Below are 27,503 nucleotides of genomic sequence, written 5' to 3'. Positions count from 1 at the left end.
TACTACGAATTGCACGAAATCGATACCATAGACTATCCTATTTTATATTGTATCGTAAAGAATTTATTATAAATAACTTTACCGTTCTACCTAGCTTCAAATATTCACACATTATTGTATGTAAAAACAACGACGACGACGACGACAACAATAACACTGTTAATAAAGCTATTAAATATATCAATTGATTGGGAAAAGTTCACTAAACTGTTAGATGTACCTTATAGGAAGCCTGAATCGGTTATCAAATTGTTTATGTAGATCCGTTAGCTCTATTTCCTAAGACTATGCTGCCATATTGATGAGGACCGTTTTCGGCTCAGTGAATATCCTCAAAGCATACTCTCCAAACTCTCGCCCTACGCCGCTCTGCTTTTTCCCTCCAAACGGAGTCTGCATGCTTTGTAGACTGACGCAATTGATCCCAACAACACCGACATCCAACTCCGACGACATTCGAATGGCGCGTGTCACGTCCTTGGTGAAAATTCCGGCCACCAAACCATACTCAGTGTCATTAGCGAGCTCCAAGACCTCTTCTTCCGTCTCAAACGTTTTAATGACACTGACGGGTCCAAATACCTCGTTCCGGTATATGTCTGCGTCGTCTTTGGGGTTACAGAAGACTGTCGGTTCCATATAGCATCCGGTTTCTCCATGTTGGGAGCCACCAACAACTAGCTCAGCCTCGGATTTGCCACGGTTCACTTTCTGCTTCACTATCTCAAGCTGGGCGGCATCGACTACGGGGCCCAGTTTGACATTTGGATCTTGAGGATCGCCAAAATCGTTGACAGCCGCTCTCATCCGTTTTTTATACGCCTCGATAAATTGGGTTGCGATGCTTTTATGGACATACACCCGAGAGGCAGCAACACAAAGCTGCCCACTCCGTGTTATGATGCCATTGACTGTCCATGTCAAGGCATTTTCCAGATTTGCGTCGTCGAATATGATTGCCGGGCTCTTTCCTCCCAACTCTAGTGTAACTCGTTTCAAATTACTCTGAGCGGCAGCCTGTTGAATCTTCTTGCCCGTCGCTATTGAACCAGTAAATGAAATCTTGCGAATTTTCATATGTTCTGCCAGGAGAGCTCCAGTCGACCCCGGGCCAGTGACGACCTGGACAACTCCGGGAGGAAAACCGGCCTTTTCAAAGAGAGTTGCAATGGCCAGGGACCCTAGGGGCGTTTTCTCACTGGGCTTGATGATTATCACATTGCCAGTTGCCAATGCCGGCGCTGCCTTCAGAAAGAAACAGGCCAATGGCGAATTAAATGGGTTGATTGCCGCACACACTCCAAGGGGTTCATGGCGCACGAACTTGACAAATCCTACCAGAAGTTCGCCATTAGTCAACTTATCGGAATTCAAAATGATTAATTAAAGTGCTTTTCAAAATTCTCACCATCATCTTCGGGAAAGTAGTCTCCCTTGTGCTTGTCGGTCCATCCGGCGTAATAGAGGACGCAATTCCTGATATAAGTTTTCTCGCGAACTGGACCGAGGGACACAGGAATTCCGGAAGTGAGAGAGTCCATCCTCATAATTGGCATCAGGTCTTCTTCAAGGAGCGACGCTAATTTGAGAAAGCATTCAGTTCGCTGCACGGCTGTAAAACGACTCCACGGCCCACGAAATGCCTCTTCGGCGAATCGCACCGCAGCGTCAACATCTTCAGGCCCAGCTATTGGAAAATTTTCTATCACGATGGTATTATCTTTCGGATTTTTCAGGCCGTATGTTTCTTTGTTTGTTGCTTCCACATACTGGCCATTTAAAAATAACTTGGTGTACGATCGCGGGTCCAATGTCTCGTCGGTCATTTTGGGTAGCATATACACTGGTCAGTGTCAATTCAGACGCAAGACAGTTGACTCGCCAGGTTCCTGGAAATGGCCTTTGGGGATATTAGCAGACGAGCATTTTGAGGGGTTTAAATTACGCCACTTGTATCTTGGTCGGCCAACGCCCTCGGGTATCCAAATCCGAAGTCAAAATGGGTAACGCCGAGATGTAATTGATTTGCCGTAGTCCGGCATTAAATCGACTACAAATCAATGGGGAATCGGGGTGGTAAGAAGGAAATCGGCTTGAGTGACAGAGCCTCTGTTCAATGAGATAAAGCGAATGCTGATACAGTCTGCAGTATTTTGATACTTTGGACTACACCCTCTTTCATTCAACAACGTACTTTTTTGCCAACAATACTGACTACATGGATGTCTGGGCGCTGACCAAATGGGGTGAGGCCCTTCAGAAGATTCGTCAGCCCATCCCCAAACCCAAGGGCACAGACATCATCATCAGGGTGACTCACGCTGGGGTGTGCCACTCGGATCTTCACACCGCGGAAGGTTTCTATGACACGGGGAAAGGACAGAAGTTCTATGTCAAGGATCGGGGCATCAAACTGCCTGTTGCGTTGGGACACGAGATCTTGGGAGAGGTCGCAGCGACTGGCCCCGATGCAAGCTCTGTCGCGATAGGATCTCGACAAATAGTGTACCCATGGCTTGGGTGTGGAACGTGTACTCGCTGTCACCAAGAAGAAGACAACTTGTGCTCGGCACAGAATGGCCTTGGGACAAAACAAAATGGCGGGTTTGCCGAGTATGTCGTTGTGCCTCATCCCAAGTATCTGGTCGACCTCGGCAATCTCAATCCCTCAGTGGCTTGTACATTTGGTTGCTCAGGCATCACCACTCTCAGCGCAGTTAGCAAGATTATGCCACTACCGCCTGACGAGCCAGTCGTCTTGATTGGGGCTGGCGGTCTAGGGCTCGCCGCCATTTCGGTCCTGAAGGCATTTGGCCACCAATCTATTGTGACAGCAGATATCAGCGATGAGAAGCTGGCCACTGCCCGCGCAGCTGGATCAACTAAGACAGTTAATACCTCTGGTTCCACCGCCCTTGACGACGTCCTTGCCGCAACCAAAGGACCAGTTCTCGCCGTCATTGATTTTGTGAACAGTTCCAGCACTGCCATCCTGGTTAACGGGCTCGTTTCCAAGGGAGCAAAATGGGTGCAAGTGGGTGTGATGGGAGGTTCGATCGAGTTATCTCTTGTTGCCAACATTTTCAAGGGTTTGACTATCTATTCGAACATCACCGGCAACTTAGAGGAATTCCAACACGTTGTGAAACTGGCAAAGGAGGGCAATCTCCCCCCGCTTCCCGTTCAAGAAATGCCCTGGGACTCGGTCAATGAGGCCATGGCTTTGCTGAGAGCAGGAAAGGTTTCCGGTCGACTTATCCTTGTGAAGTAATATACTATTGCAAGATGAAAATGTACCAACCGTCTCATAAATAGCATACCATCCTCTGTCTGTCGTGTATCGTATATTCTACTCCTCTGTTTTTACAGAAAACCCTTAGCTCTTATCACAAACATGACTATCACAGGATAGTTTTTGAAAGATACAAACAAATATATTTTCCACAGGAAGCAAAGCCTCCTATATTCCCTAGTGTATAATGATTTAACAGATATTATCATGTCATAGTTTTTCCCTTTCTTACTTTTCATTGTATCAGTTAGTTATGCGACTGATAAACCGAGGGACATTCTGGTAACAAGGATGGAGTAGTTCTCCCTATTTGGCGGTAGAGCTGACTCTTTAGGGCAGCTATTGAAGATTATCAGTTGAGTCGAAGTTTGGGATATTTAAAAAAAAAATATTGGACCCATATACATGTGATTTCCGCGAAAGCGGAGCCATAAAATCTGACAGGATGTAACTATTTAATTTGTGGCTATGTAGAGCATAACTTTCAATACATATTTAGACAATATTTCAAGTGCTTTCTCAGTGCCACAACACGAACTTAAATACTCTACAGTATGAATCTATAGTAGTGGTTTACAAGAATCTTAGAAATTAAATAGATAAACATAAGAGAAATGAATTCTATATTTCAACAAATCGATCTATCGATTAGTTACAATGGATCACTTGTGCGAGTACGTTTATGAATACATCAAACCTAATTGGTTTGTCCAAGACGGCCCACCATGTACGTGTATTGTCAAGGGTCAACTTCTATGTATGCTTCACTTTGTTCCGCGAAGGGTTGAATGTACTTATATAGAGGTACTGATTTAAACCTGAACTCATCCGTATGATTCATTATGTTTTTTTCTTCCCCTAGTCTGTTCTGTTCTCACCTAAAAGTGTTGTCTTGTCTGGGTGGTGTCGCTTTTTCTCACCATGATCCATTGGGGTATGTAGAATTAAATTACCACTACCGTACACGCTCTCGGCGATACCCGTCGGTTATATTACCCGGCTACGTGTTACGCCACAGGTCGGGTTCTATACAAACTTAAACGGAACAAGCAGTTTGATACTGCCTGAACAAAACGCTGCCGGGGTAGGTGTTAAGCGCGATTGGGGTTATTTATTTCTTCCTACAATTTTCAACGTACACGTTAGATTTTTGTTTTTGTTTCCTTATATTATTATTTTTTGAACCATTGACATTTGTTAACCATCTGGGAAGTATAGCCATGGGATCTTTACAGCCTCGGAAGCCGTTATGGACCCCAGCTCACACAAAGCAGACGACGATTGTGAAGTTCATACACTATGTTAACAAAAATCATAAGTTGCAATTACAGACATACGATGATCTGTGGAACTGGTCGGTCCACCCACGGACCCTAAGAACCTTTTGGAGAGACGCGTACATATTTTTGGGGATTGCGCCGCCCTCCCGAAGTGAGAAACAGATAGGACCTGCCCTTCACAGTTTGGTAGGATAGTGATTGTTCTTCTGTTAAAGATATCATGACCATATTCTTGGAGTAGTACTGTTAACACCAATTGATATTTGCAGGACGGACAGTCACAACTCATGTTCCCCCCTCCGACCTTTTTTCCAGACGAAAAGTTCAACCTTGCCGAATTCATACTTAGAGGTCACGAAGATGGTAAAGTCGCTATTCACTTTGTCCGCGAGGGCAAGCCAGGAGTGGAACATGTCACCTGGTCTTCTTTGAGACAGCGTACAGCGGAGGCATACGATGCAATGGTCAGCAGTGACGTCAAACCAGGAGACATAGTCGCTGTTGTCATGGCAAATTCAGTTGACACAATCGTCTTAGCACTTGCCACCCTTTCGATAGGAGCTGTGTGGGCTTCCGCATCGCCTGAACTTGGTGTTCAGGCAATCATCGATCGATACGACCAACTTAAGCCCGCAATTATCTTCGCAGACGATGCTTACATTTATGCTGGAAAGACCATCGTTTTACAGGACCGAATCGAGTCGTGGTCCAAATCATTAGCTGCACACAATGAAAAACTTGTGAATGTCGTCGTTCTTGCATATTGTGGAGGTCCTGTCGAGATATCGAGAATCGGTCGTGGTATATCATGGGATGACTTCAGACAACGCAAAACTGGCCGTGAACTATCCTTTTTGCAATCGCCGTTTATTCATCCTGCATTTATTTTGTTCTCATCTGGCACAGTACGTGGATCTTAACTATAAAACATTTATCCCTCGGCTGTCAGAAGCAGCGGGTTAAGTTCTCGGCATTAACAAAGCGTTACCATAGACTGGAGCTCCAAAGTGCATAGTTCATTCCGCAGGCGTAGGTATTCTACCTAATAGGTCTGTGTGCTGGTGCTAATACAATTCACAGGGAGTAGCCCTAAAGGTCAACTGTGACTCCCGGCTTCAGAATGATCTACGACCTGAAGATGTGTTTTTTCAATATACCACAGTAAGTGGAACTTGATACAGACATGGATTAGAAAATAGCTAATAAGAATAAAAAGACTGCCTGGGTCATGTGGGTCCTCAATTTTGTGAATCTCTCCATTGGAGCAACCATGCTTCTTTATGATGGATCTCCATTTCATCCAGAGCCGGGTATTTTGCTGAAACTGGCACAAAATTTAGGGTCAGTGACAAATTATAATTGTCTTTTGTGTATGTGAATATGCAAGTCCTAATAAAAACTTTTAGTGTCACCGTCTTTGGAACGTCACCGAGATATTTATCTGAGTTATCATCGAGAAATATTATGCCACGTATGTTCATATGTTCATTGCGACCGTTTAATACCCAATATAGAGTCTGAATAAAATACAGGAAAACAATATAATATGTCCAACTTACGAACTGTGACATCGACTGGTTCAGTGCTCACTAAAGAACAATACGAATGGTTCTATCAGGATGGATTTCCTAAACACACTCAACTTATATCGATGAGTGGAGGGACCGATATCGCTGGATGTTGTACGTGGATTTATTTCCCTATACCTGATCAAGTTAACGTGATATTGAAAACTAACACTTTTATTCTCACTTATGAAAAGTCGTAGGAGGATGTGCCATCCTCCCCGTCTATGCCGGAGAAATCCAAGCAAAATGCCTAGGCATGAGCATTGATATTCTTGACGCTTCTAGGATAGATCCGGTGTCAATCGAAGATCTGCATCAACCAGGAGAACTGGTTTGCCGACAGCCCTTTCCTAGCCAGCCACTCCAGTTCTACGGTATGAGCGGGCAAGAGAAATACCAGAAATCCTATTTTTCAACTTTTGGGAATGGTATCTGGTGCCAGGGGGACTTTATACAGAAGATTCGTCACAGCAATGGTCTTATATTGCTGGGAAGATCGTATGTTCATATCAGTTGATGATAAAACTAGCTATGAGGTAAATTTGCTAACAAATTTATGGTTATGTAGGGATGGTGTCCTAAATCCATCCGGGGTCCGGTTCGGATCAGCAGAGATCTATTCGGTCACTGAAACTATGAAAGACATTTCTGATGCAATTTGCGTCGGACAAAGACGATCATTCGACGACGAGGAGATTGTCTTACTGTTTGTGAAGATGAAACCATCTCATAGACTAACTCCACAGTTGACGACTTCACTCAAAACCGCAATCAAGGAAAGATACTCGATCAGACATGTCCCCGCATACATATTTGAAGTGCCGGATATCCCATACACGATCAACGGAAAGAAGTGTGAGATTAACGTGAAACAGATCGTGAGTGGAATGAACACGAAAGTCAGTGGTACGGTGGCGAATCCGCAAAGTTTGGAAGCGTATAAGAATTATTTTAACTTGCCGCAGAGGGAAAAAGGAAAATCTAAATTGTAAATATATGTGTGCTAGACTGTCTCATAGAACTTCAACGGGTGTTTAGAGCGGGTCGTGTACCAGAATAGAAGTTGTTAATGTTGCCTCTTCGTCTTCTCTATATTTGTACAGCAATGTGTTGTAGAGTAATCAAACACTTGAGCTCTCAAAACGATTGTTGATATTAATTTTATCACAATATCCCGCTTCTTTCAGCCTTTATCTCTTGATCAAAGATTCTTTATAAAATCCAGCTATTTTTTGGAAAAAATCTGAAAGTATTCAAACTAGATAGGAGCAGTGATTAGGGGCTGATAACTCAAATTTGGAATGTGGTTGCCAAATACCGAAACTCCTGCAACGAGTAGCAAATCTGTGACTAGGGTGGACTGATAATTGATCCCATACAGTCAACACGAGATCTCCAATTCGTTTCCCCAGACGCCCACCCCTAATAGCCACGCATTAACACCGGACTTTTCTTAGAATCTACATCGGTTAAGGGACCCGAGAGCAAAATACGATCCTTCGGCCTGGATCTGCAGGAGACGGCTCCGCTACTCGTCCTTTAACCGACAGCATTTTGAAGGTCCCGCTTTACCCGATGGTTTCGCTGTTCGCCGACGCAACGCCTCAAGCATCGATCTAGCAACAGCTACGTGATGTGCCTAGTGCTGGTAAGCTGTTCAATCTGAGGTTAGCCTGGAATTCTCCACAACTTCACTGGTGTACTTTGGAGTTCGACATTTTTAGCGTCCTTACTCCGGGATTAGAGATATAATAATGTCGTTCTTACTTTGTCTTCTGTTGTACGTTCCTCTGTTCCTTTTCTTTTGATTTTGCTTTTAGCCTCATTCCTGAAGAAAAGACGGCCGTTTATTGAGAATAAAACGCTACTACACAATGGATGAGAAAGGTGGTTTCAAAGTCGTCATTGGCGGCGGTAGTATTACGGGCCTCGTGCTGGCCAACATGCTACAGCTGTACGACATCGACTTTGTTGTCCTGGAGGCGTATCCCGATATTGCACCACAGGTTGGTGCAAGTATTGGCATATTGCCCCATGGAAACCGGATATTGGATCAGCTCGGCCTGTTTCAGAAAGTGCTAGATCGGTGTCCTCCACTAGACTCGTTTCATTTTCGGGATGAGTCCGGACATGTCATACGAGAGTTCCGCGGAATGAACCACTCTATGTACCAAAGGTGAGTCCTTTTAGTGTGAGATGGTCTCTAGTCCTTGTATTTGATTAACGTCTCGTCAGGCATGGCTATCCGATCACATTTTTAGACAGGCAGATGGTGCTTCAAGTGCTATATGATAACATCAAGGATAAGAAGAAAGTCCTCACTAAGAAACGCATTCAAAGCGTAGAAATCACCGACGATGGCGTAGTCGCGGGGACTTCTGACGGGTCATTCTATGAAGGTGATATCTTGGTGGGTGCAGATGGAATCCACAGCACTGTCAGAAGGGAAATGTGGAAGATCGCCAACAAGCAGTCACCTGGCTGGATTCCACCACGCGAGGCTTCTGGTAAGCCCTGATGGTCGTATTTGAGGTCTATAATTAATCCAGACTAACTCGCTCATTCTTATCATACTTCAGCCGTCCCGGTCGATTATGGGTGCGTTTTCGGGATTTCCAACCCCTGCGGGATTGAACCTGGCTCATCAAACTCGGTATTCATGAAGCATCAATCTTATATCGTGAACGGCGGTCCGGAGGGGCGTGTCTACTGGTTCTATTTCTTCAAACTGAAACAAAGAGCCTTTGGTAGTGATATCCCAAAGTACACCAAGGAAGACGAGAGAAAATTGCTCGTTCAACGACAAGATGATAATATCACCCCGACTATCAAGTTCAAGGACCTTCTGGATAACAAAATATCCACATCCTTAGTTCCACTGCAAGAATATGTCTTCAGGCAGTGGTATTACAAGAGGATCCTCACTATTGGTGATGCCGCTCACAAGGTAAGAATATAAACATACACACATATAAAACATATTCCCATGACCCCCTGAAACTTTTCTTTGGTATTGACAGTTGGAAGTTTCACCCAATCGCTGGTCATGGTGGTAACGCATGTATGGAATCCGCAGCTACTCTGGTCAACGCTCTCCGAAGAGCGCTAGCGAGTTCAAAAGGAGCCAATTCGAAAGGCGGCAAACCTACCCTAGAAAAAATCGAAGACGTGTTTGCTGAGACTCAAAGGATTCGTCAAGCAAGAACAATTTCATTAAAAGAGCATTCGCACGAGCAACAGCGAACCGAGCTGCTAGACACCACTTTACACCAGATAGCAGCCTTTTATTTACTTCCGCAGATGGACAGCGAAGATATCACCTTCAATTTCTCACGTAACATGCCGCTCGCAGAAAAGCTGGACACACCAGAACTAAGCACTGTTTCACGACTTGTGCCTTATAAAGACGAGCTTCTGAGCAGCCCAGTACCCCGAGGTATCAAAAAGTGGTATTTTATCACCTTTTATCTTTCAATTGCTGCCCTTGTGCATTATGGAATGTGGGTTCATTCCGCTTATTATGGACTTGACACTCACTTAGGGAGTGTCTTGGCCACTGGAGAGTTCTTCTATGATCCGGAATTCCCCCTGAAACGGACCTATGTCGGAATCAAGCCTATCGACGACTACCTGGTATTCTTGGCTGCTGTGTTCATCCCAGGCTTGAAAAACTGGGACCCAAGTTTCTCATTTCTGCAATTTTACTTTCTAGGCATGCTTGTCCAGCCGATTGCAGTGTGGTCAGCAGAGGCATTCCGGAAACGTAACATGCTTACACCGATATCACTGTGCGTTTAATTTTCTCAGCTCTACTTTTTCTCTTTTTGTGCTGAGTAATGATAATAATTCTTTGAACAGGTTCACCGTTTGGCTCACCCTCGTGCAGTGGGCTGGGGTGGGAATCTATATGCCAATTTACTATGCCGTTTATACCTTCATTTCGGAGCCTGAGTCCTACTGGTGGCCCCTGAATCGCGACATCCGAGTGGACTTCAGTGCCTCTCTAACATGGGCCGTGAATATCGGCTATACCCTACCCACAATTCTAATGTTTATCCCGTGGACCAGCCCAGATGCAATTCAAAACTTTGAGGCCATCTGGCAGGTCTCCCCAATGTTGGTGCCACTCTTCTGCGGCATCTTTGGGTATTATTTCCGGAAAGCAAATGGGCTGCCGCAAGGACTACGTACAGCGAAACAGGTACCACGAGATCTTCCACACCTCAAGAACCTTTACTTTGTCACCGGTGTGCTGGGGTTGGTGTTCCATGTCTTCTGCATTTCCAGGATTGTGTTATCACATCAGGTAACCCTCGCATCTGTCTTTTGGCCTGACTTCTCTGCGGAGGCAAAACCATTTGGAGAAGGGCTCCGGGCGATCTTCATGACCGACTTCTGGGGTTTCTATGCCGCCACCTACGGTTGGCTCTGTATGGCCGTGTGGGATGTGAAGCGAGTCGGCCGCAGCACTGTCGACGTTGGGAAAGCAGCAGTCCTTGTTGCTCTAGGCCATTTGCTCGTTGGCCCCGGTGCTGTCATGTCGGCTGTCTGGTACTGGAGAGAGTTGGCTTTGGCTAAGACTCGCTTCAGTTGAGAATCATATTGCTCTAAGCATTAACTGTAGACATGCTAATAGTTGAAATTGCTATCTCTATTTGTAGGCTCATGAGAGGACATATTCGGTTGTTTATAGAACCATGTACCGCCCATGCTAGTTCAGTGCTTTGTACTACTCGCCCAATATCATGAAACATTCAAATATAAAATAGTTCATTTCGAACCATTGATTTTATCTACGTCGAAATAAATAAGCTCACATCTAACAAAACAAACATGAATGACAAATTATTTTTATACTTGGTCATACCAGATTCGTATTCTTCAATCGATTGATATGACAGTTAGTTGACGTAGTGCGACAGGATGAAAAAATACCTTTAGCTCTGGAGCGAAACGAAAACAGACGAGACAAGTCGACTATCCAGCGTGCCTGGATCGCAACATAGGCACTGTAAATAAATGGAAACAACATTTCGGACTGAAACTGCCGATATCATCCCCCGTGGATGAGCGTAGATCATGTAGGCTAGTATCTATATACAGTTTCTATCTATCTGTCGAGAAAAACCATAATATCTATAATAAATTGTAGCAACATAAGCATAAAAGTGAATCGCCTGTCATCCCCGCAGGTTTCTTATGCTTCGCCCAGGATAATGATATTACCATTCGCAAAGTAGTCTTTTCCTGATTTCTGCCTTTTTTGTTTTTTTTTTTTTTTTGTAAAACCTGAGTGCTCTGTTTCCAGGGACTTGATGAATTAAGTGTTGGTGCAATGACTATGTTAGTTAACTGATCGAGCCGGTGGGCTAAACTCTATATTCCAGTTACAGATCAAAAATAGTACATTCAATGGTATATCGGCCTTTTTTTTTCTTCTATATCCTCTTCTTTCGACAGCTTGAACATGAAGATTAGGCTTTGATCTTTCAGAACGAGAGAATTAGTGGGGACAATAATGTCACTAGGGCAGGGTGATGATTGATCAACTGATCCGCGCAAGTAAAGTTGGCAGGAGGTCACATGCACAGCGGAACAGGACCGCGCGCCCCAACAGATTCGGTCCGAAGCCAGTTGACCTCATCAACGTCACCCGTCAGTACAGGCACCTCAATGACCTCGTCACTCAGACAGCAGCCAGCCTGCTGAGCATGAACTCTGCAGCTCCGCGTGTTGTTTTAAGCCTGTAATACCCCTCTCTTTCCACGATCGATCCTTGAAGTTTAATACGCTACGAATCGTTGTTATCCCGCGGACATGTCTTCGGCCTCGTCATAGACAGTGAGATCGTTCCTTTTCAGGTCTATCATCGGCCTGAAACGACTTTACGCAAACATCCGCTTCCGATAGAGCAACAAGGAAGGAGCAGCTTTGAGCGGACAATATGTTGGACCCGTTTCCTCCGCCTCGCTGGCTGCAGGACTTGGTGACGCCCTGGGCGGATTCACTGCAGCTATACTCTCTACCATACCATATGCACGAGGTTATATTCGCCTTTGTGTTTTACCAAACCATTCACTCTTATATCTCGCCACGTCTATCACGAGCACTATTCCCTCGATACTACACGCAATTACCGCGCCGCACACAGCTGAACTGGGATATCCATGTCGTCTCGCTCGTGCAAAGTATTCTGGTCAACGGGGTTGCTTTCTATGTTATATTCGCAGATGGCGAGAGGAAAGATATGACCCTTCATGAGCGTATTCATGGATACACGGGCGCCCTCGGTCTGATGCAGGCTCTAGCGACAGGGTACTTCCTCTATGACGTGATCGTCTGTACAGTACATGTCAATCTGTTTGGGCCAGGCATGTTGCTTCATGGAGTTAGCGCTTTCTGCGTCTATATTCTTGGATTTGTTAGTATTATATTTTTAACGTTTCGCCTGCCTGGAGCTTTTTCTGATCTTTATATGTCAACAGAGACCGTTCCTCAACTTTTATGGGCCGACGTTTATCCTCTACGAACTTTCAAGCCCGTTCCTCAATATCCACTGGTTTTTGGACAAAATCAACATGACCGGTAGCACGCTGCAGTGGTACAACGGCATGCTGTTGATTGGGGTTTTCTTTTCCTGCCGTCTGGTATGGGGAACCTGGCAATCCGTTATCGTTTACAAAGATATGTGGCTCGGCTGGAACCATTCTCGCTCCATGTCGAGTTCGCCATTCTTGGAAGGAGTCCCTACCAACGCCCCCGTTTTCGAAGTCAGAGACGGAGCACTCTGCACAAATGAGGACTGTCTTCAAGCAAACGCAGAGATAGCCAAATTTGCGAATCATTTCATCGACAAGGGGCTCCCGTATTGGCTGCCCCTCACATATATCGCAGCAAACCTGGCTCTTAATTTCTTGAACTGGTACTGGCTGTCACAGATGATCGATGCTGTGTTGAAACGATTCCGAGAACCGGCAGCCAAGGTCAAAGTCTCGCCCAAGACAACCGAACCTTCAGAGCGGGATCTCGTCCTGGATGCCGCTGAGAAATTAAAACAAGAGCTGGGCTATATTGAAACAGGAGATAGAGCCGAGCAGGTTGTGTCATCAGGCGCACAAGCCGCTCCAGGCGGTGATTCATTGACTAGACGGAAGTCATGATATGCACTGCATGCAGCATCTTAAAGGGTATTGCAGCTTCGTGATGAGCAATACGAAAGTCTGTCTACATGGAACAAGCGTTGCATAACGCCTTTTTTTATCTTTTCTTTTATTTTTGTTCCAAGGACACATAGATCGAGAGTAAGTGGCTTCTGTTAATTTATTGCAAACAACGACCGCAGTCACCTAGATTTGAATTTGACTTCTTGTAACAATTTTTCGCAAGTATGAAATACAACATGTGTTTTTAATTTACACTCATACAACTGTTTGGAAATTAATTTTGAAAAATTCAAAAACAGAAAGAAGACAGAAAAAGAATTTCAAAGTAACCTGCATGGACGCGCCCAAACCTCCCAGCCAACACAAGAGAAAAAAAAGCATTGCAGTAAAAGGGAAAATAGCAAAATTCCGTCTTCCCCTCTAGTAAAGTTGAAAAATCCGATAGAAAAGTAATTATCGATGAGCGCGGTCAGGCTTCGCAAGCATGTACCGAACAGCTTCTCTCGCCACAGGAGCATCCCAGGCGCTATCAGTACCACCACGTCTAAACTCGGGTCCGCTGCCGTCCTCGCCGCCGCCGCGTGTAGCTTCTCCGAGGATCGTCTCGAGATCTCGGCGCTGAGAATTGAGCCAGCGGCGGATGAAAGTGGCGGGGTCTTTGCTCAAAGCAGTGTAGAAGGCGTGGCGGGCCTTGGAGTGCATGGTAGCCTGAATGATGAGGGCGAGCTGGTCGTCGAGCACGCCGATTTGGCGTAGAGAAGCCGCGTACTGTTGATTCGAGGTCAAAGCGAGCATTTTTTGGCGGAGGGGGTCGTCAACCGCCACGCGGATGTCGTAAATGGTTGGAGTTGACTCGTCCTGGAAGCTCTGGTCTACTCGGATGGTGTATGGAAGCTTGATAGGCTCGAGGGGCGTCGTGTGAGTATTCACGATTTCTGGTATTTGAGGGAAGAATATGATATCACGGCCGAAGATCTAGACAAAGTCAGTTAATGTATGCCTTAAAGCCTTAATGCAGTGTGCGAAATACCTTTCTCAAGCGGTGGTCACAGCGCACCTGGCGCTTCTCGTGGTCCTCTTGGAGACCCATGGCTCGGATATAATCCCAGACCCCCAAGATGACCCCGCTCCTGGATTCTTCCTGGACGTCGAGGATTTCGGCGAGGTCTTTGTTTAGCCTGAATCGCTCCGGCGCCTCATCTCTGATCAAGCTAACGGTAATGTTGACGTTCTCCTGGGCTCCACGAGAAAATTGGATCGAGTCAAATTCAGCATTCTCAGGCACCGCAGTAGCATTTGGCGGGACCTGAGGCTTTTCCCAGACAATAGGAGAGACATCTTCGACTTTTTTCAAGTTGGGTGTCTTGTCGAAATCAACCGTAATCGATTTGAAGAAATGCGACAATCTCTGCCGAGAGCGCTGTTGCTTCGATTGCTTTGATCCTCCCGCATTCTGGTCGTCCTCCTGCATGGCGTCTGCGTCCTTTTCCTCTTCGTCGTCACTGTCATCTGCTGGAACCGTTGGGTCGGTGTAATCGTCGAGCAGCTTGCCCTCAATACGGACCTTGTACCGTCCAGATCCCGGATTGGCAGGGTCGGCCTGCGGTTCCTCGTTCTGCTCGCCCTTCTGCCAGGGCTGGTCTTCAACGGTATTCGAGATCCAGATACGGAGGGTCCGGTATCGCTTCACTGTCCGGCTGAGGGAGTCTTGAATATCTAGCCTCTTCCTAACCATGGATGAGTCTAGGCGTTTCTCGAGTTCCCGCAGCTTCTTGTATTCTTGTACCCCATCGCCGATGACGAGATCCTCAATGTCATCTGGGATGTTCTTGTCCGTGGGCTTTCGACTGCGTCTAATAGCAGCTTCATTCACTGGTGGCATACGCGGTTGACCGGCAGCCATGTACTGGGGATGAGGGACTTGTTGGGGATGACCCATTGCCATGACGGGCCCTGTCACGCACAACCGACATGTTAGTTACTGCCCTACACAAAACAATTCAAGGTCTTTATCAGGTTAAAGAGATGTACGTACCTCCAGGACCACCGCGACGAGGCGTAGCGGGCGAGCGCTGCGCGGCCTGGGGGTAGCCGCGAGCAAAATTTGGTTGCATTGGGGCATTCATAGCCATGGTGGCGACAGCGTCGATAGATCGCTAAAATAGGATGCCAGGTCAGGCAGCTTGCAGGGCACTTGTCGCTAGCGATGGCGCGGATTCGTGGTCTGGGCAGCGGTTGCTTCAGTCTGTTGGTTCATGGACGATGCTTGTCCAAGTCGCGATCGGTCGCTCGTCCGCGACGGCATTGCGCTAACCCGATTCGGCCACTAGGCTAAGATCTGAGGACAATAATTACAGTCAACTAATAATATTACTGAAGATGTAGGGCTAGTCTCGAATGTTTTCTATAAACAAATGCAAATAAAAGTGCTGCGTAGTATTTGATAGAGCTACATTACATGTTCCAAGACGGGTTCGAATGGAGGGAATAAATAGCATGTCAACCTTGGGTTGATATGTACGAATTCTACTCCAACATCGACGCCTGATTAGCATACAGCACTTCCACTACATTGTTGAGCTTCTCAATCGTCTGCAACGCTGCGTCGTAGCCCTTGTCCCTCTCCGTCTCTTCAAAGATGATCAGACAGCCCGCACCCTGGTCTAGAACGCCGGTTATGACCTTATCCAGAATCATCTGCGACAACTTCCTTTCCACCTGCTGCGTGTCCAAGCCGACCATCTTTGCAATATGGTCGATTTCTACGCGGCTGAATGGCTCGATCACCTTGATCAGGTTCTGCTCCAACATCGCATCATAAAGCCGGCGAAGATGGTTACGGATGAAGACATCGCCGCCGAGTTCGTATCGGTAGTCGGAAAGTGCCTTTTCATATTCCTCCAGTGATCGGTTTGCATGAGCACGAGCCACAGCCTTCATGGCTTCAAGGCGCGTGCTGGCGTATTTCAGTGCCTGCTTTGAGCTGAGCAGGTTTGTCACATCGTCAACCAGGTTGAGCATGATTTTGCACAGCAGCATGTACTGTAGGGCTGCCGTGGCTTTCTCGGAATCATCGAGAGAACTGTATCCTTCCAATGCTTCGATAAAGTATGAATACGCTGTGTTGAAGTCCTTGTCTTCGGCATGCAACATCCCACTTTGCATGTCGAGGCCAGCTTGAAGGATGGGCGGTGTGTAGACAGCGGAAGCGGATGTTCGAGCCGACGTAAGAGCAGCGCGGGCCTTGGGTTGGTTACCAAGAGCATGGTAAACGCGGGATTCGAGGAGCTGGATTTCCACCAAGACGACCTTGTCATCCAACCGCTTCAACTCTTTGAGTAAGGAGTTGATCAAAGTCAGGGCATCGTAATAGGATTGTTTTTGCATGTAAATAATCACTAAACGGGTCTCAAGGCTCTGTCGGAGGAAAGAACGTCGTTCCGAAACCGCCCACTCTATGGAAGACTTGATAACAGCGACCTGGATCTCAATGGTGTTGGGGATCTCACTGAGCTGATCCAACAGTTGCCGGACTACAAGCGCACACAAATCATCAGTAAAAGAAGTGGGACAAAACTCTGCAACTCTGCTTACCCAGCTTAGCAGTCTTCGCTTTCGCGAAAGAGGAGAATGCATCGCGGCTCGTCTTGATCAGGTCGGCCAGCTCGTTGGCCTTTTTGTTGTCCCGGTAGAGCTCTCCCAGTCCCACTAAAGCTCCCTCATAGTCTCTCGAGGCAGACTCGGTCTTGCCAATACCCGAAGACAAGACGTCCTTGTATATCTGCTCTGCTTTGGCAGGATCTTTGGGCGCGATGGCCTTGGCTTCTTCAATCCGCTGAGCGGCGGGCGTGGAAGCCATGGTGAGCAGCGTATCCTGGGCGTGCACAATCAAGTCAAAGTCGGGGCGGCGACAGAAGGAGATAGGTTGAAACTGATGATGGGGGATATGGGGTTCTGGCTTGCGTTTGATGCTGTTGGAGTGTGGGAATCGGAAGCTCGAGGTCAACGACAGCTGTAGGCAGACCGAGCGTCACGTCGCCGGGGCTAACGAGCTCTCTTGCCCTGCGGCGGGCCGGCGAATCACCGTTGCCGGCCGGTTCTTGCCAAAACTTTTAGTCTCCGCCTGGAAAAAGTTCCGCCGAATACTTTTTCTCTTCCACGATCAAATATTTTTTTGTAAAACAGCCAAAATGGTGGGTTTTATTCCATGCATATTAAGATATTATACTAATGGCGAATAGAAAATTAAGGCTTTGTCGCGCTCTGCTGCCTCGCAGCAAGCGCCTGGCTCTACTGTGGCCAAGCAGCAGCGAAATCTCGATCCCTCACAGCATCCATTCGAACGAGCACGAGAATACACACGGGCGCTGAATGCGATCAAGATGGACCGCATGTTTGCTGCACCATTTGTTGGCCAACTGGGCAGTGGACACGTCGACGGGGTGTACACTATGGCCAAGGACCCCGGTTCTCTGGAACGCATTGCAAGCGGTTCCGGCGATGGAATCGTGAAAGTGTGGGACATGCAAACTCGAGAGGAGGTGTGGAATACCCAGGCGCACGAAAATATCGTCAAGGGCATATGCTGGACCCCGGATCGCAAACTGCTGTCCTGTGCCAGCGACAAGACCGTCAAACTTTTCGACCCTTACAACTCCACGCCAGAGGCTCCTCCTCTTGCAACTTTCCTTGGGCAGACCCCCTTCACTGGGGTCTCGCATCACCGTGACCAATCTGCATTCGCGGCTTCGTCGTCTGTCATCTCCATATACGATTTGTCGCGGCCGTCTTCGAATGCATCTCAAACTCTTCACTGGCCAACTAGCACGGACACCATCACATCTCTTGCCTTTAACCAAACAGAGACTTCCATTCTCGGCTCTACTGCAACCGACCGATCAATTGTCATGTACGATCTTCGGACTTCATCAGCAGTATCCAAGGTGGTTTTGAATTTGGCCTCTAATTCCATCTCCTGGAACCCAATGGAAGCTTTCAACTTCGCCGTCGCAAATGAAGATCACAATGCATACATGTTCGATATGAGGAAGATGGATCGAGCCTTGAATATCTACAAGGACCACGTTGCTGCCGTCATGGACGTCGAGTTCAGTCCTACCGGTGAGGAATTGGTTACAGCATCTTACGATCGTACGATACGTTTGTTTAACCGAGCCTCGGGACGCTCTAGGGATGTCTATCACATGCAGAGAATGCAAAGGTATGAATACTGCAATTTGGTACTACTTTATCGGCTCATTGTTTACTCACCTACGTTCTTCACGCAGGGTCTTCTCCGCCATGTTCACCCCTGATAATAACTATGTCCTTTCTGGGTCCGACGACGGAAACATTCGTATATGGCGCACCAACGCCTCCTCTCGCGCAGGGGTGAAGAGTGCTAAGCAGCGCCACAAGCTTGAATACGATCAGGCCCTTGTCCGTAGATACTCTCACATGCCCGAGATTCGACGGATCAAGAACCATCGCCATGTGCCAAAGGCTATCAAAAAGGCTGGTGAAATCAAGAAAGAGGAGCTTTCAGCAATCAAGCGGCGGGAAGATAATGTTCGCAAACATAGCAAGAAAGGCACCATGCCTCATCGTGCCGAACGCGACAAGGTTGTTCTGGCAACTGAAAAATAAAGACTCGACATTATCTCAGCCAAAACAAAGTATTCGGGACAGCTCCCCAGGTTCATAAGCTTATTTCGTGCGAAGTACCTCGGCTTCGCTCTCTGATTCACTTGAACTCGAATAATCCGGTACTGGGATCTGGCCGCTGTATGCCTTGGCGACCGCCGAGTCTATTCCACTCACATAGCGAGCTAGCCTCTGAATGGAAGCAGGCAGCACGGCATACCAATTCACCAACTTCGCAAAGGCAGGCATTCTGATAAGGCCATTGTCGCCGTTGTCAATGGCCGAGACAATATCATACGCAACTTGGATAGGCTCGACAACAGGCGCAAAGAATTGACTTGGGGTTTGGATGCCGTCAAATAAAGGTGTAGACAGCTGTCCTGTTTCCACCAGCAGTGTTTTTATTTTGTCGTCATGGCCCGAGGCCCGAAGTTCGGCTTCTAAAGACCTATGCATTGCGCTGAGACCGGCTTTGCTGGCAGAGTAATCCGACAAACCAGCGGCCGTTAGCTGTCCAAGAACTGAACTGACGTTGACCACGACACCGCCATTGTCTGTTTCCATCATGCCGGGCAAGAACACCTGCAGCACATGAAAGGGGGCGAATAGATTGGTCTGGATGGTTTTCTTCATCGCTTCCGGGGTTAGTGAGAGGAGCGGCACTCCATGTATTCCCGCAGCGGCGCAGTTGATGAGCACCGTGGGCTTTCCCAACTATATAAGACATGATTAGCATAGCCACGCAGTACTCGGGAAACATTCAGATATATCCAAAACGAAGATTAGCACTCACATCATTTTCAATCCTCTTAGCCGTCATCTCTAGAGCCTTCCGATCGCTCACATCACACTGATAGTAGTCTACACCAGAAAGCTCATCCCACCCTTCCACTTCACTCACCTCCTTGACATCCAAAACCGCAACACCCGCGCCCCTCATCCCGTAGATCTGGGCAATAAGCTGGCCAAGCCCGCTACCTCCACCCGTAATCACGATAATCTCATGACTCGGCTCAACTTCGCGCGGCAAGCCATACGCAATGCGGCGGTTGAGCATGCCAGCTGCAGTCCAGAGGGTCAGGAAGATCGCATATCCGAGCGCGATTATCCACGCCGGATGGTCGATGGGGGTCACTTGGGCGCGCAGACAGAGGACGATGATCCATGCTATGAACGGGTGCAGAAAGGTTTGGTTGAGGACTTTGATGAGGAGGTCGATGGTTAGATGTTGGTACCACTTTTTGGCCGCTTGAGGCTTGAGGATGCGTGGTGTTGTCGTGATTTTGCGCATGGTGGCTAGTTGATATTGAAAGATGTGTTTTGGTATATAGAAATGTACCGAGCAACACTTGTTCGACGTGACACAAAATCGGAAAGTAAAGGAATATTCCTGAATTTGGAATGTAGTCCTCTGACTGTATAATTCAAAGATGCAAGTTAATTTCTGTTCGACGAGTAATCCGAGTCGATAGGCAAGAAGGCGGAACCCGGTGGCACAGATGTTTCAATGTTATGGCCACGTCAACGTGTAAAAATATCAGGCCCAACAGGTGCTACCAGTCACAGCTCCGAGAAAATCCTACAGCACAGCCATATTCGCAGGCCACGGAGAAGGCCGAGTGACTGAGGAGCTAGCTGGTGTTCGTTGATGATACAAACGTGAAGTTCCGATTAGGTTAGGCACGCGCCGTCGAAGGCCCAAAAATAGAACAAAGACTTATATAAGCATGCATGACCAATAGAAAGAGATCAACAGCATAGATTACATTTTACACGTCTTTCTGTGTTTGCTTCTCTGTTGTTAATTTTGTTACGGGATATCAAAAACCAGTCGCTTTATACATCGGACAGCGAACAAGCGGATCGCTGCGAGTGTGTTACTAAACCCTTCTATAAGGCAAATGTCAATTGAATTATGCGCCTAACAACTAATAAGGTAGTCTCACTATGATAATATCTAAAGATCTACGCTAGTATTTTATCTAATATCTTTAAAAATGTGGATTCACCGTTACATGTAACATTTACACCCTCTCCAACGCGGAATCATCAAAGCCTTTTTTTTTGCCTTATCTCCGAGCGGGGTTCTAGGTGGAGAATGGAGGCTCGAGCATTTGAAAGGCGCCGCCCAGTCTGATTGAGTTGATTTTCTCATTAATCTTTGAATATTTAATTCTGTATCTTGGATTCAGATGAGTGGACAATGGCTGCAAACATTCGCACCTCGTCGATCAAGACGTTAAGATCCGTGCGTATCCACGATGAAGACCCCTCTTCGCTGTGGGATATCTCCTTTGCACGAAATAATAGCGAAACGACGATAAGCCCCTCAAAGTCCGCCACAATAGATAAAAAAGAAGAAGAAGACAGTAGTGCTCCACTAGTACTTCCGGCGCTGGTCCATCCACACATTCACCTCGACAAAGCATTTATACACGGGTCTAAAGAATATTCCGATCTTCTACCTGTGAACGGTTCATTTGAGGAAGCACTGCATTTTACTACGTTGGCCAAGAAGCGGTTTCACCACGACGATTTAATAAAGCGTGGCAACCAGTTGGTAACTGAATCTGTTGCTGCCGGGGTAACCGCGATTAGAGGGTTTGTAGAAGTGGACTCGACTGTTAAAATGACATGCTTGGAGGTGGGGAAACGGCTCAAGAAGGAATGGAAAGACATTTGCCAGATACAGCTTGTGTCGTTTGCACAAGATCCAATATTTTCGGGGCAGCATGCAGAGGAAAATTGGAGGCGTATGGAAGACGCCGTCAGAGACCCGGAAGTCGACGTTATCGGCACAACGCCATATGTCGAGTCAACTGTCGAAGCGTCACGGAAAAATATAGAATGGGCTATATCTCGTGCATGGGAATTGCAAAAGCATGTTGACTTTCATATCGACTATAACCTCAATGAGAACAGCGAGGCCATGGTTTGGCACGTCCTTGAGACACTGAGGAAGACCGGGTGGACAGCATCAGCAACAAAGGCCCGAGTCATGCTGGGACATTGCACTCGACTAACGCTATTTTCGGACGACGAATGGGGTAGACTGGCTTCGACAATCCACGACCACGATCTGCCTGTCAGCTTTGTCGCTTTGCCAACAAGCGATTTGTACATGGCCCCATTGCCAGTTGGCGAAAATTTTAAAAGGCCTCACGTTCGCCCAAGAGGCACATTGCAAGTTTTGCATATGATTCAAGCTCTTAGCCTAGATACCGTGATTGGGGTTAACAATGTTGGAAACGCGTTCACGCCATGGGGTAGCGTAGACCCAATATCCTTGGCCTGTCTGGGCGTTGGTATATACCACGGAGGAAAACCGTCAGACGTGGCTATGCTTTATGAATGCATCTCAACTCGAGCGCGCGCAGCTATTGGCCTAACAGAGTCTTCTGTCGATATCGGTTTGAAAACTGGCTATCAGGGCGATCTCCTGATCCTACCAAATGTGGACCAAACAGGGTTTGGGCAAACTCGACCCAAGCAGACCGTAGCAGATATTGTATGGGATCCACCAGAAGTTTCCACCAGAGAAGTCGTATCAAATGGCAGACTCCTTCTAAAAAATACAGCGATGAACAGGCTTGCCAGTATAGCCGTCGAGTCAATCCAGGACAGCTGAATGAATCTCCATGGGTGATACCATTCTTGTATGATAAGAGAATACTACTTGTAAAGTAGTAGCCTGTTAAGCTGTGACCGAGATAGTGAAAGAGCCTTTGGCGAGCGTATGTCCTTCAGCATAATTGTGAATAGTGTGACTAAATGTAGGGCAAGTAGGGTCGTCCAATAAGATATCAAGGTCATCTTCTTCTGGCGGTAAACAGAATCCGTTCCCTGGATGCGGATACAGACGGTGTTCTTCAATTTCGTATTCAGAGCCAGAGTCGTCAGAGTCTTCGGTGCGACTTTTCTTTCCATGACGCTTTTTTGGTTTATTTGAATCAACTGCTACTGGCTCGGCCACTTGCTCTTTCACGGTATCCTTTGCAGGGGCATTGGCTTGTGGCAACTCCTGGGACTCATACTGCGTCATTGTTTTATTTGACAGCGACATGGCAAACTTTGATGCCGTTAAATCACCAAGATTCTCCGGAAAGAGTGGTAAAGCAGGATTCGACTCTGAGAGATTCACCAACATGTCAACGAGAGCGGTGTGAGAAAGACTAGACAAATAGCCACGTTGCTGCTCCGTTGTAAAAAGCTCTCCTCCAGCAAGAGGCCTCGACAGGTGTGGTGGGGTTGAGATATCATTCCGGGGCAGTTTGAGCTTTATCAGCGCGACTGGTTTCGCTGGGCGACATTCGGCACAGAACCATTGTGCTTCTTCGACTTCGATGAGCTCTTTACCGATTGGAGGGTTATGGCAGAACTGGTGCCAGGCAACGTTGCATTCATCACAAAAGACAATCATGTTGGTAGATGGGCTATGACCCCTCTGGCAGTGCTTGCAAGTGATATTAATATCTTTTCCGTTCTTTCGATATACCTTTCTCCGTCGTTTGACAACGGGAGTACCGCCAGTAGCAGCATTCGGACTGCCTGATGGCGATGATATTTTCTCCTCGGGTAAAGGTGCAAAGAATGTAGGCCGATTTACCTGTCGTCCAGATTTTGTTTGTCTTGCCATGGGAACCATGTCGTCCGAAGAATCATCCGAACTCGAGTCCCCGGCTTTAATCTCATCTTCGCTGCCCCGGACACGCTTCCGCTTCCTTGAGCGCGCACTCGACTTGACTGGGGTTTTGCGTACAGCCGGTTTCAACGGGGTCAATTGGTCTGCTAGTAATGTTGAAATCGGCGGGGGTGCCGGGACAACAGCGGACGACGATGGAAGTTGCTCTTCTACAACAGGTGGCTCAGCAACAGGCAAGTTATCGGGTTTCGGCGCAAGGTTGATGAAAGCTGGAGCAGGCACCGGTCTCGGTTGGAGCGGTGTTTTAAATTCTTGTGCAGGTGCAGGCGCAGGCACCAAAGGGCGAGGCGCAATAGTTCTACTGCGCAAGACTGGCATTGGAGGGCCCGGTAATGAGGATGCCCTGTCAGGACCAGGATTCCAGGACGAATTTCCAGTGACTGTCGCAGGAGAATCACTCAATGCTCTGCCGGGTTCTTCTGCCTTTGTCTGCGGGGAAGAACTTGAAGCGCCAATGGAAGCAAGCAACTGGAGGGTAGACTCGGACAATTTTGGGATCAGCGTGGCTTGAGAGCGATATTGTTTAACGGCGTCGGGGCCATGAAGGCCAGGTCTTTGAAGCTGACTCGAAGAAGGAGTGCTGCTGCTTTGGGTGGGCTGCAGCAGCACCGTGGCTGGTGGATGCTGATTTGATGTATCACCTGGAGTCTCTGACGTGGAAGACTCCGCCGCCTGCGAAACCCTATTATTCTGCTGCGATTCCATCATGTGCGCTGGGGGGATATTCTGGTTCGACAGCCCATGAGCTGCTTCGACGTGCAGGAGATACTTTTCAAGAAATGGAAATCTCGTCTTCATCCCAACTTGCCGCTTAATAAGCATTCCCTATGCGACTAGTACCGACGACATTGAAGCAACGCAGGTCTATCATTAGACTGCTATTTTTTTTGAAAAAAAAAAATCCAGGTTAAATCAGATTCCTTAAACTAATTTGTATTTGCATAATTTTTTGCTTTTAATTTAATTTGGAGTCATATTATTAGCAATCACTCAATAGCCAGAAAGCCATGCTGATTGGTCAGTCCTTGTATCCAACATCTTTTCACACTGACAAGACTTACATACGTTGACAGCTGCACCAACATTTGAAGAGATCAAAAGTCTAAGAATTTATATTTGGTATAGTATTTACACTATTTTCTACAGAACGAAATCCTCATGTTCTATACCGAGTTGACCGGTCAGTCTATGATACGACACCGTCTTGCTTCAATGAGGCGATATCTTCCTCTCGATAATGCAAAAGATCCCGAAGAATCTCATCAGTGTGCTGACCCAGGGTTGGTGGTGGCGTCCTAACACCGGGTTTGGCATGAGAGTACTTGATCGGAGTGTTGACGACCTTGATAGGACCGCATGCTGGATGGTCGACCTCGGTGACCATATTTCGAGCTTGGACTATAGAAATAAAACCGAGATTAGTTTTTGTTATCCGAATTTATCATTCTTCATCTCACCATGTTTATGATTCAGTGTGCCCTGGATATCGTTCACGGCAGAATAGGGCATGCCACTGCCTTCGAAGATCTCGAGCCATTCTTGTGTGGTCTTTTTTTTCGTGATCTCTTCAATCATGCCGTCTATTTCGAGTCTATTTTTCACTCTGGCGCTGTTTGTTACGAATCGATCGTCCGTCTTCCATTCAGGACGTTGTAACCGATCGCTAAGAACGCCAAAAAGTCGGTCATTTCCACCGCCAAAGAGAATATCGCCGTCCAGAGTCTTGTAGCTTCGATACGGGACAATAGAAGCTGCACCAGGGTCAGCATATTCTCTTTTTTAAGGGTCAATTTCAACATACGATGTGCAGTCCCCCAGCGCCCCGAGTCCTTTTCACCGCTGATCAGGGCCGAGCTCGCCAGATTCGCGAGCGTAGCGACTTGGACATCACTTAGGCAAGCGTCAATGTGCTGACCCTTACCCGTGCGCCCGCGTGCGATTATCGCAGCCATGATAGCATTTGATGTATAAAGGCCGGTGGTAAGATCAGTCACTGCAACACCCACTTTCACCGGAGGCCCGTCTCGAGAGCCCGTGATATGCATCAACCCAAATTCCGCCTCTACCATGACGTCGTATCCAGCGCGATTGCTATAGGGTCCTGTTTGCCCGTATCCGGTTATGCTTGCGTATATCAGCTTTGGGTTGATCTTGCTGAGCGTTTCATAGTCCATGGCGTATTTCTTTAGGCTTCCGGGGAGGTAGTTTTCTACGAGGATGTCGCATTGCTTTGCAAGATTATGCAGGATATCCACACCCGAGGGATGTGCGAATGATAAGCCGATGGACTTTTTGTTCCTGTTGACCTGGTGGAGAATAATGTTAGGAAATATAACCATATAAAAATGATTCTCCAGTAATCGTACCGCAAGGTAATAGGCACTTTCACCGGGTCCTTCTTTGGACTCATCCTGGTACTTGGCGAATGGAGGACCCCAAGCCCTCGTATCATCGCCTCGCAACGGGTGCTCAATTTTTATGACATCTGCTCTGCGCCCAAGTCAGAAATACATATGAAAGATACATGTACAGGCTGCATACCCAAGGTCTGCTAGAATCTGCGTGCAATAAGGCTGTCTAAGTGATTAGGGCATGCATACGACAGCAATTGACTTGATGATACTCACTCCTGCGAGGACTCTGGTCATATCAAGAACCCGAACGCCTTCCAAGGGCAGGATTCCTGCTGCTGGGAGGGCTGTTGACATGTGCCGCCATTGAACTGGATGTCTTGTGGAATGCGGAGAAAGAGAGACACCAGAAGTCCTTAACCGGAACAGGCCCTTAGATAGGAATGTGCGCGTAGCCATTTTATATACAGCTGGCAGACGAATTCCGCTTTTGTGAGGAAACTTGAGCGGTGCGGAGAAGCGATGGTGCGGAGGTCGGCTTAACAGTTTACGAACAGTCGGGATCGGCAATTCGGCATCAGATCGATCGAAAAACACAATATTTATCCACAACACAACGCGGCCGCAATCATGTTCACTGGCCTCGTCGAAACCATCGGGAGTGAGTCGCTCGTGTCGATCATGCTAAGCAGCTGAAAAAACTGAACAATCCTGTAGCGGTGACGTCCCTCGAGCCTCTCGACACCAGCACAAGCGGGGGCGGGGGAACGTCGCTCACCATCGGCGACTGCGCGGAGATTCTTGGAGATGCGCACTTGGGAGACAGTATCAGCGTCAATGGTGTGGTCTTTTCTCTCCGCTATATATTCAGAACCGAGCTCATTTCATGTCTTGTTTGTAGGGACATGCCTGACCGTTACCGCATTCGACAAGGATTGGTTCAAAGTGGGCGTTGCCCCCGAAACTCTTCGTCGCACCAATCTCGGATCTCTACAGAAAGACTCCAAGGTCAACCTTGAACGCGCCGTGTCGTCTGAGACGCGCATGGGCGGTCATTTCGTCCAGGGCCATGTGGACACAGTCGCCACGGTGCTCTCCGTCACCCCGGATGGGAACGCGCTCACGTTCCGGCTGCAGCCGAGGGATAGGAGTATCCTGAGATATGTCGTTGAGAAGGGCTTTATAACGCTGGATGGGGCCAGTCTGACAATCACCAAAGTCGTCGATGGCGAGGATGGATATTGGGAAGTCATGCTCATTGCTTACACGCAGGAAAAGGTTGTCACGGCCGCGAAGAAGCCCGGCGACGACGTCAACGTCGAAATTGACATGGTTGGAAAGTACGTGGAAAAGAGCGTGCAAGCATATTTCAACCAAGGCATCGGAGGCGACTTTGCTATACTGGAGAAGATTGTGGGCAGAATTGTGGATGAAAAACTCCAGCAGTCCAAGTGTTGAAGAAGTCCAAAAGGATATGGTATTTAAAAACCAAGAATAATTCTAG

The 27,503-nt window shown here is 47.4% G+C and overlaps 12 protein-coding genes across 12 annotated transcripts; 7 read left to right on the top strand and 5 right to left on the bottom strand.

Annotated features, from left to right (window-relative positions):
* Positions 1–285: 285 nt before the first annotated feature.
* Positions 286–1,826, bottom strand: TRUGW13939_04436 (uncharacterized protein; the record flags this gene model as incomplete). Its single annotated transcript, XM_035487609.1, has 2 exons — positions 286–1,334; positions 1,409–1,826. The coding sequence occupies 2 exons, from the start codon at positions 1,824–1,826 to the stop codon at positions 286–288; spliced, it is 1,467 nt and encodes a 488-aa protein (XP_035343502.1).
* A 392-nt stretch (positions 1,827–2,218) lies between these two features.
* TRUGW13939_04435 (uncharacterized protein) lies at positions 2,219–3,271 on the top strand (the record flags this gene model as incomplete). Its single annotated transcript, XM_035487608.1, has 1 exon — positions 2,219–3,271. One exon carries the CDS (start codon positions 2,219–2,221, stop codon positions 3,269–3,271), a length of 1,053 nt encoding a protein of 350 aa, XP_035343501.1.
* Positions 3,272–4,512: 1,241 nt separating this feature from the next.
* Positions 4,513–7,132, top strand: TRUGW13939_04434 (uncharacterized protein; the record flags this gene model as incomplete). The annotated part of the gene is made up of 9 exons (XM_035487607.1): positions 4,513–4,758; positions 4,842–5,477; positions 5,566–5,601; positions 5,653–5,733; positions 5,789–5,913; positions 5,979–6,043; positions 6,105–6,254; positions 6,335–6,638; positions 6,709–7,132. 9 exons carry the CDS (start codon positions 4,513–4,515, stop codon positions 7,130–7,132), a joined length of 2,067 nt encoding a protein of 688 aa, XP_035343500.1.
* An 882-nt stretch (positions 7,133–8,014) lies between these two features.
* On the top strand, positions 8,015–10,734 carry TRUGW13939_04433 (uncharacterized protein; the record flags this gene model as incomplete). The annotated part of the gene is made up of 5 exons (XM_035487606.1): positions 8,015–8,316; positions 8,376–8,647; positions 8,720–9,087; positions 9,168–9,928; positions 9,999–10,734. The coding sequence occupies 5 exons, from the start codon at positions 8,015–8,017 to the stop codon at positions 10,732–10,734; spliced, it is 2,439 nt and encodes an 812-aa protein (XP_035343499.1).
* A 1,350-nt stretch (positions 10,735–12,084) lies between these two features.
* On the top strand, positions 12,085–13,300 carry TRUGW13939_04432 (uncharacterized protein; the record flags this gene model as incomplete). Its single annotated transcript, XM_035487605.1, has 2 exons — positions 12,085–12,561; positions 12,626–13,300. 2 exons carry the CDS (start codon positions 12,085–12,087, stop codon positions 13,298–13,300), a joined length of 1,152 nt encoding a protein of 383 aa, XP_035343498.1.
* Positions 13,301–13,756: 456 nt separating this feature from the next.
* Positions 13,757–17,315, bottom strand: TRUGW13939_04431 (uncharacterized protein; the record flags this gene model as incomplete). Its single annotated transcript, XM_035487604.1, has 5 exons — positions 13,757–14,278; positions 14,334–15,256; positions 15,339–15,459; positions 15,875–16,836; positions 16,898–17,315. Coding segments are annotated over 5 exons (2,946 nt in total), but the record flags the coding sequence as incomplete, so codon positions are not given.
* Positions 17,316–17,493: 178 nt separating this feature from the next.
* TRUGW13939_04430 (uncharacterized protein) lies at positions 17,494–18,949 on the top strand (the record flags this gene model as incomplete). The annotated part of the gene is made up of 3 exons (XM_035487603.1): positions 17,494–17,496; positions 17,545–18,524; positions 18,592–18,949. The coding sequence occupies 3 exons, from the start codon at positions 17,494–17,496 to the stop codon at positions 18,947–18,949; spliced, it is 1,341 nt and encodes a 446-aa protein (XP_035343496.1).
* A 60-nt stretch (positions 18,950–19,009) lies between these two features.
* On the bottom strand, positions 19,010–20,237 carry TRUGW13939_04429 (uncharacterized protein; the record flags this gene model as incomplete). The annotated part of the gene is made up of 2 exons (XM_035487602.1): positions 19,010–19,660; positions 19,740–20,237. The coding sequence occupies 2 exons, from the start codon at positions 20,235–20,237 to the stop codon at positions 19,010–19,012; spliced, it is 1,149 nt and encodes a 382-aa protein (XP_035343495.1).
* Positions 20,238–21,149: 912 nt separating this feature from the next.
* On the top strand, positions 21,150–22,574 carry TRUGW13939_04428 (uncharacterized protein; the record flags this gene model as incomplete). Its single annotated transcript, XM_035487601.1, has 1 exon — positions 21,150–22,574. The coding sequence occupies one exon, from the start codon at positions 21,150–21,152 to the stop codon at positions 22,572–22,574; it is 1,425 nt and encodes a 474-aa protein (XP_035343494.1).
* Positions 22,575–22,640: 66 nt separating this feature from the next.
* Positions 22,641–24,356, bottom strand: TRUGW13939_04427 (uncharacterized protein; the record flags this gene model as incomplete). Its single annotated transcript, XM_035487600.1, has 1 exon — positions 22,641–24,356. One exon carries the CDS (start codon positions 24,354–24,356, stop codon positions 22,641–22,643), a length of 1,716 nt encoding a protein of 571 aa, XP_035343493.1.
* Positions 24,357–24,834: 478 nt separating this feature from the next.
* TRUGW13939_04426 (uncharacterized protein) lies at positions 24,835–26,356 on the bottom strand (the record flags this gene model as incomplete). Its single annotated transcript, XM_035487599.1, has 6 exons — positions 24,835–25,046; positions 25,106–25,399; positions 25,450–25,954; positions 26,015–26,138; positions 26,190–26,221; positions 26,276–26,356. 6 exons carry the CDS (start codon positions 26,354–26,356, stop codon positions 24,835–24,837), a joined length of 1,248 nt encoding a protein of 415 aa, XP_035343492.1.
* A 273-nt stretch (positions 26,357–26,629) lies between these two features.
* On the top strand, positions 26,630–27,457 carry TRUGW13939_04425 (uncharacterized protein; the record flags this gene model as incomplete). The annotated part of the gene is made up of 3 exons (XM_035487598.1): positions 26,630–26,660; positions 26,717–26,839; positions 26,901–27,457. 3 exons carry the CDS (start codon positions 26,630–26,632, stop codon positions 27,455–27,457), a joined length of 711 nt encoding a protein of 236 aa, XP_035343491.1.
* Between the last annotated feature and the right edge of the window lie 46 nt (positions 27,458–27,503).

Source organism: Talaromyces rugulosus, chromosome II (genome assembly GCF_013368755.1).
Source record: "Talaromyces rugulosus chromosome II, complete sequence".
NCBI classification, from domain to species: Eukaryota; Fungi; Ascomycota; class Eurotiomycetes; order Eurotiales; family Trichocomaceae; genus Talaromyces; species Talaromyces rugulosus.
Note: the sequence above shows the minus strand (reverse complement) of the source record. Positions and strands in the feature narration are given on the sequence as shown.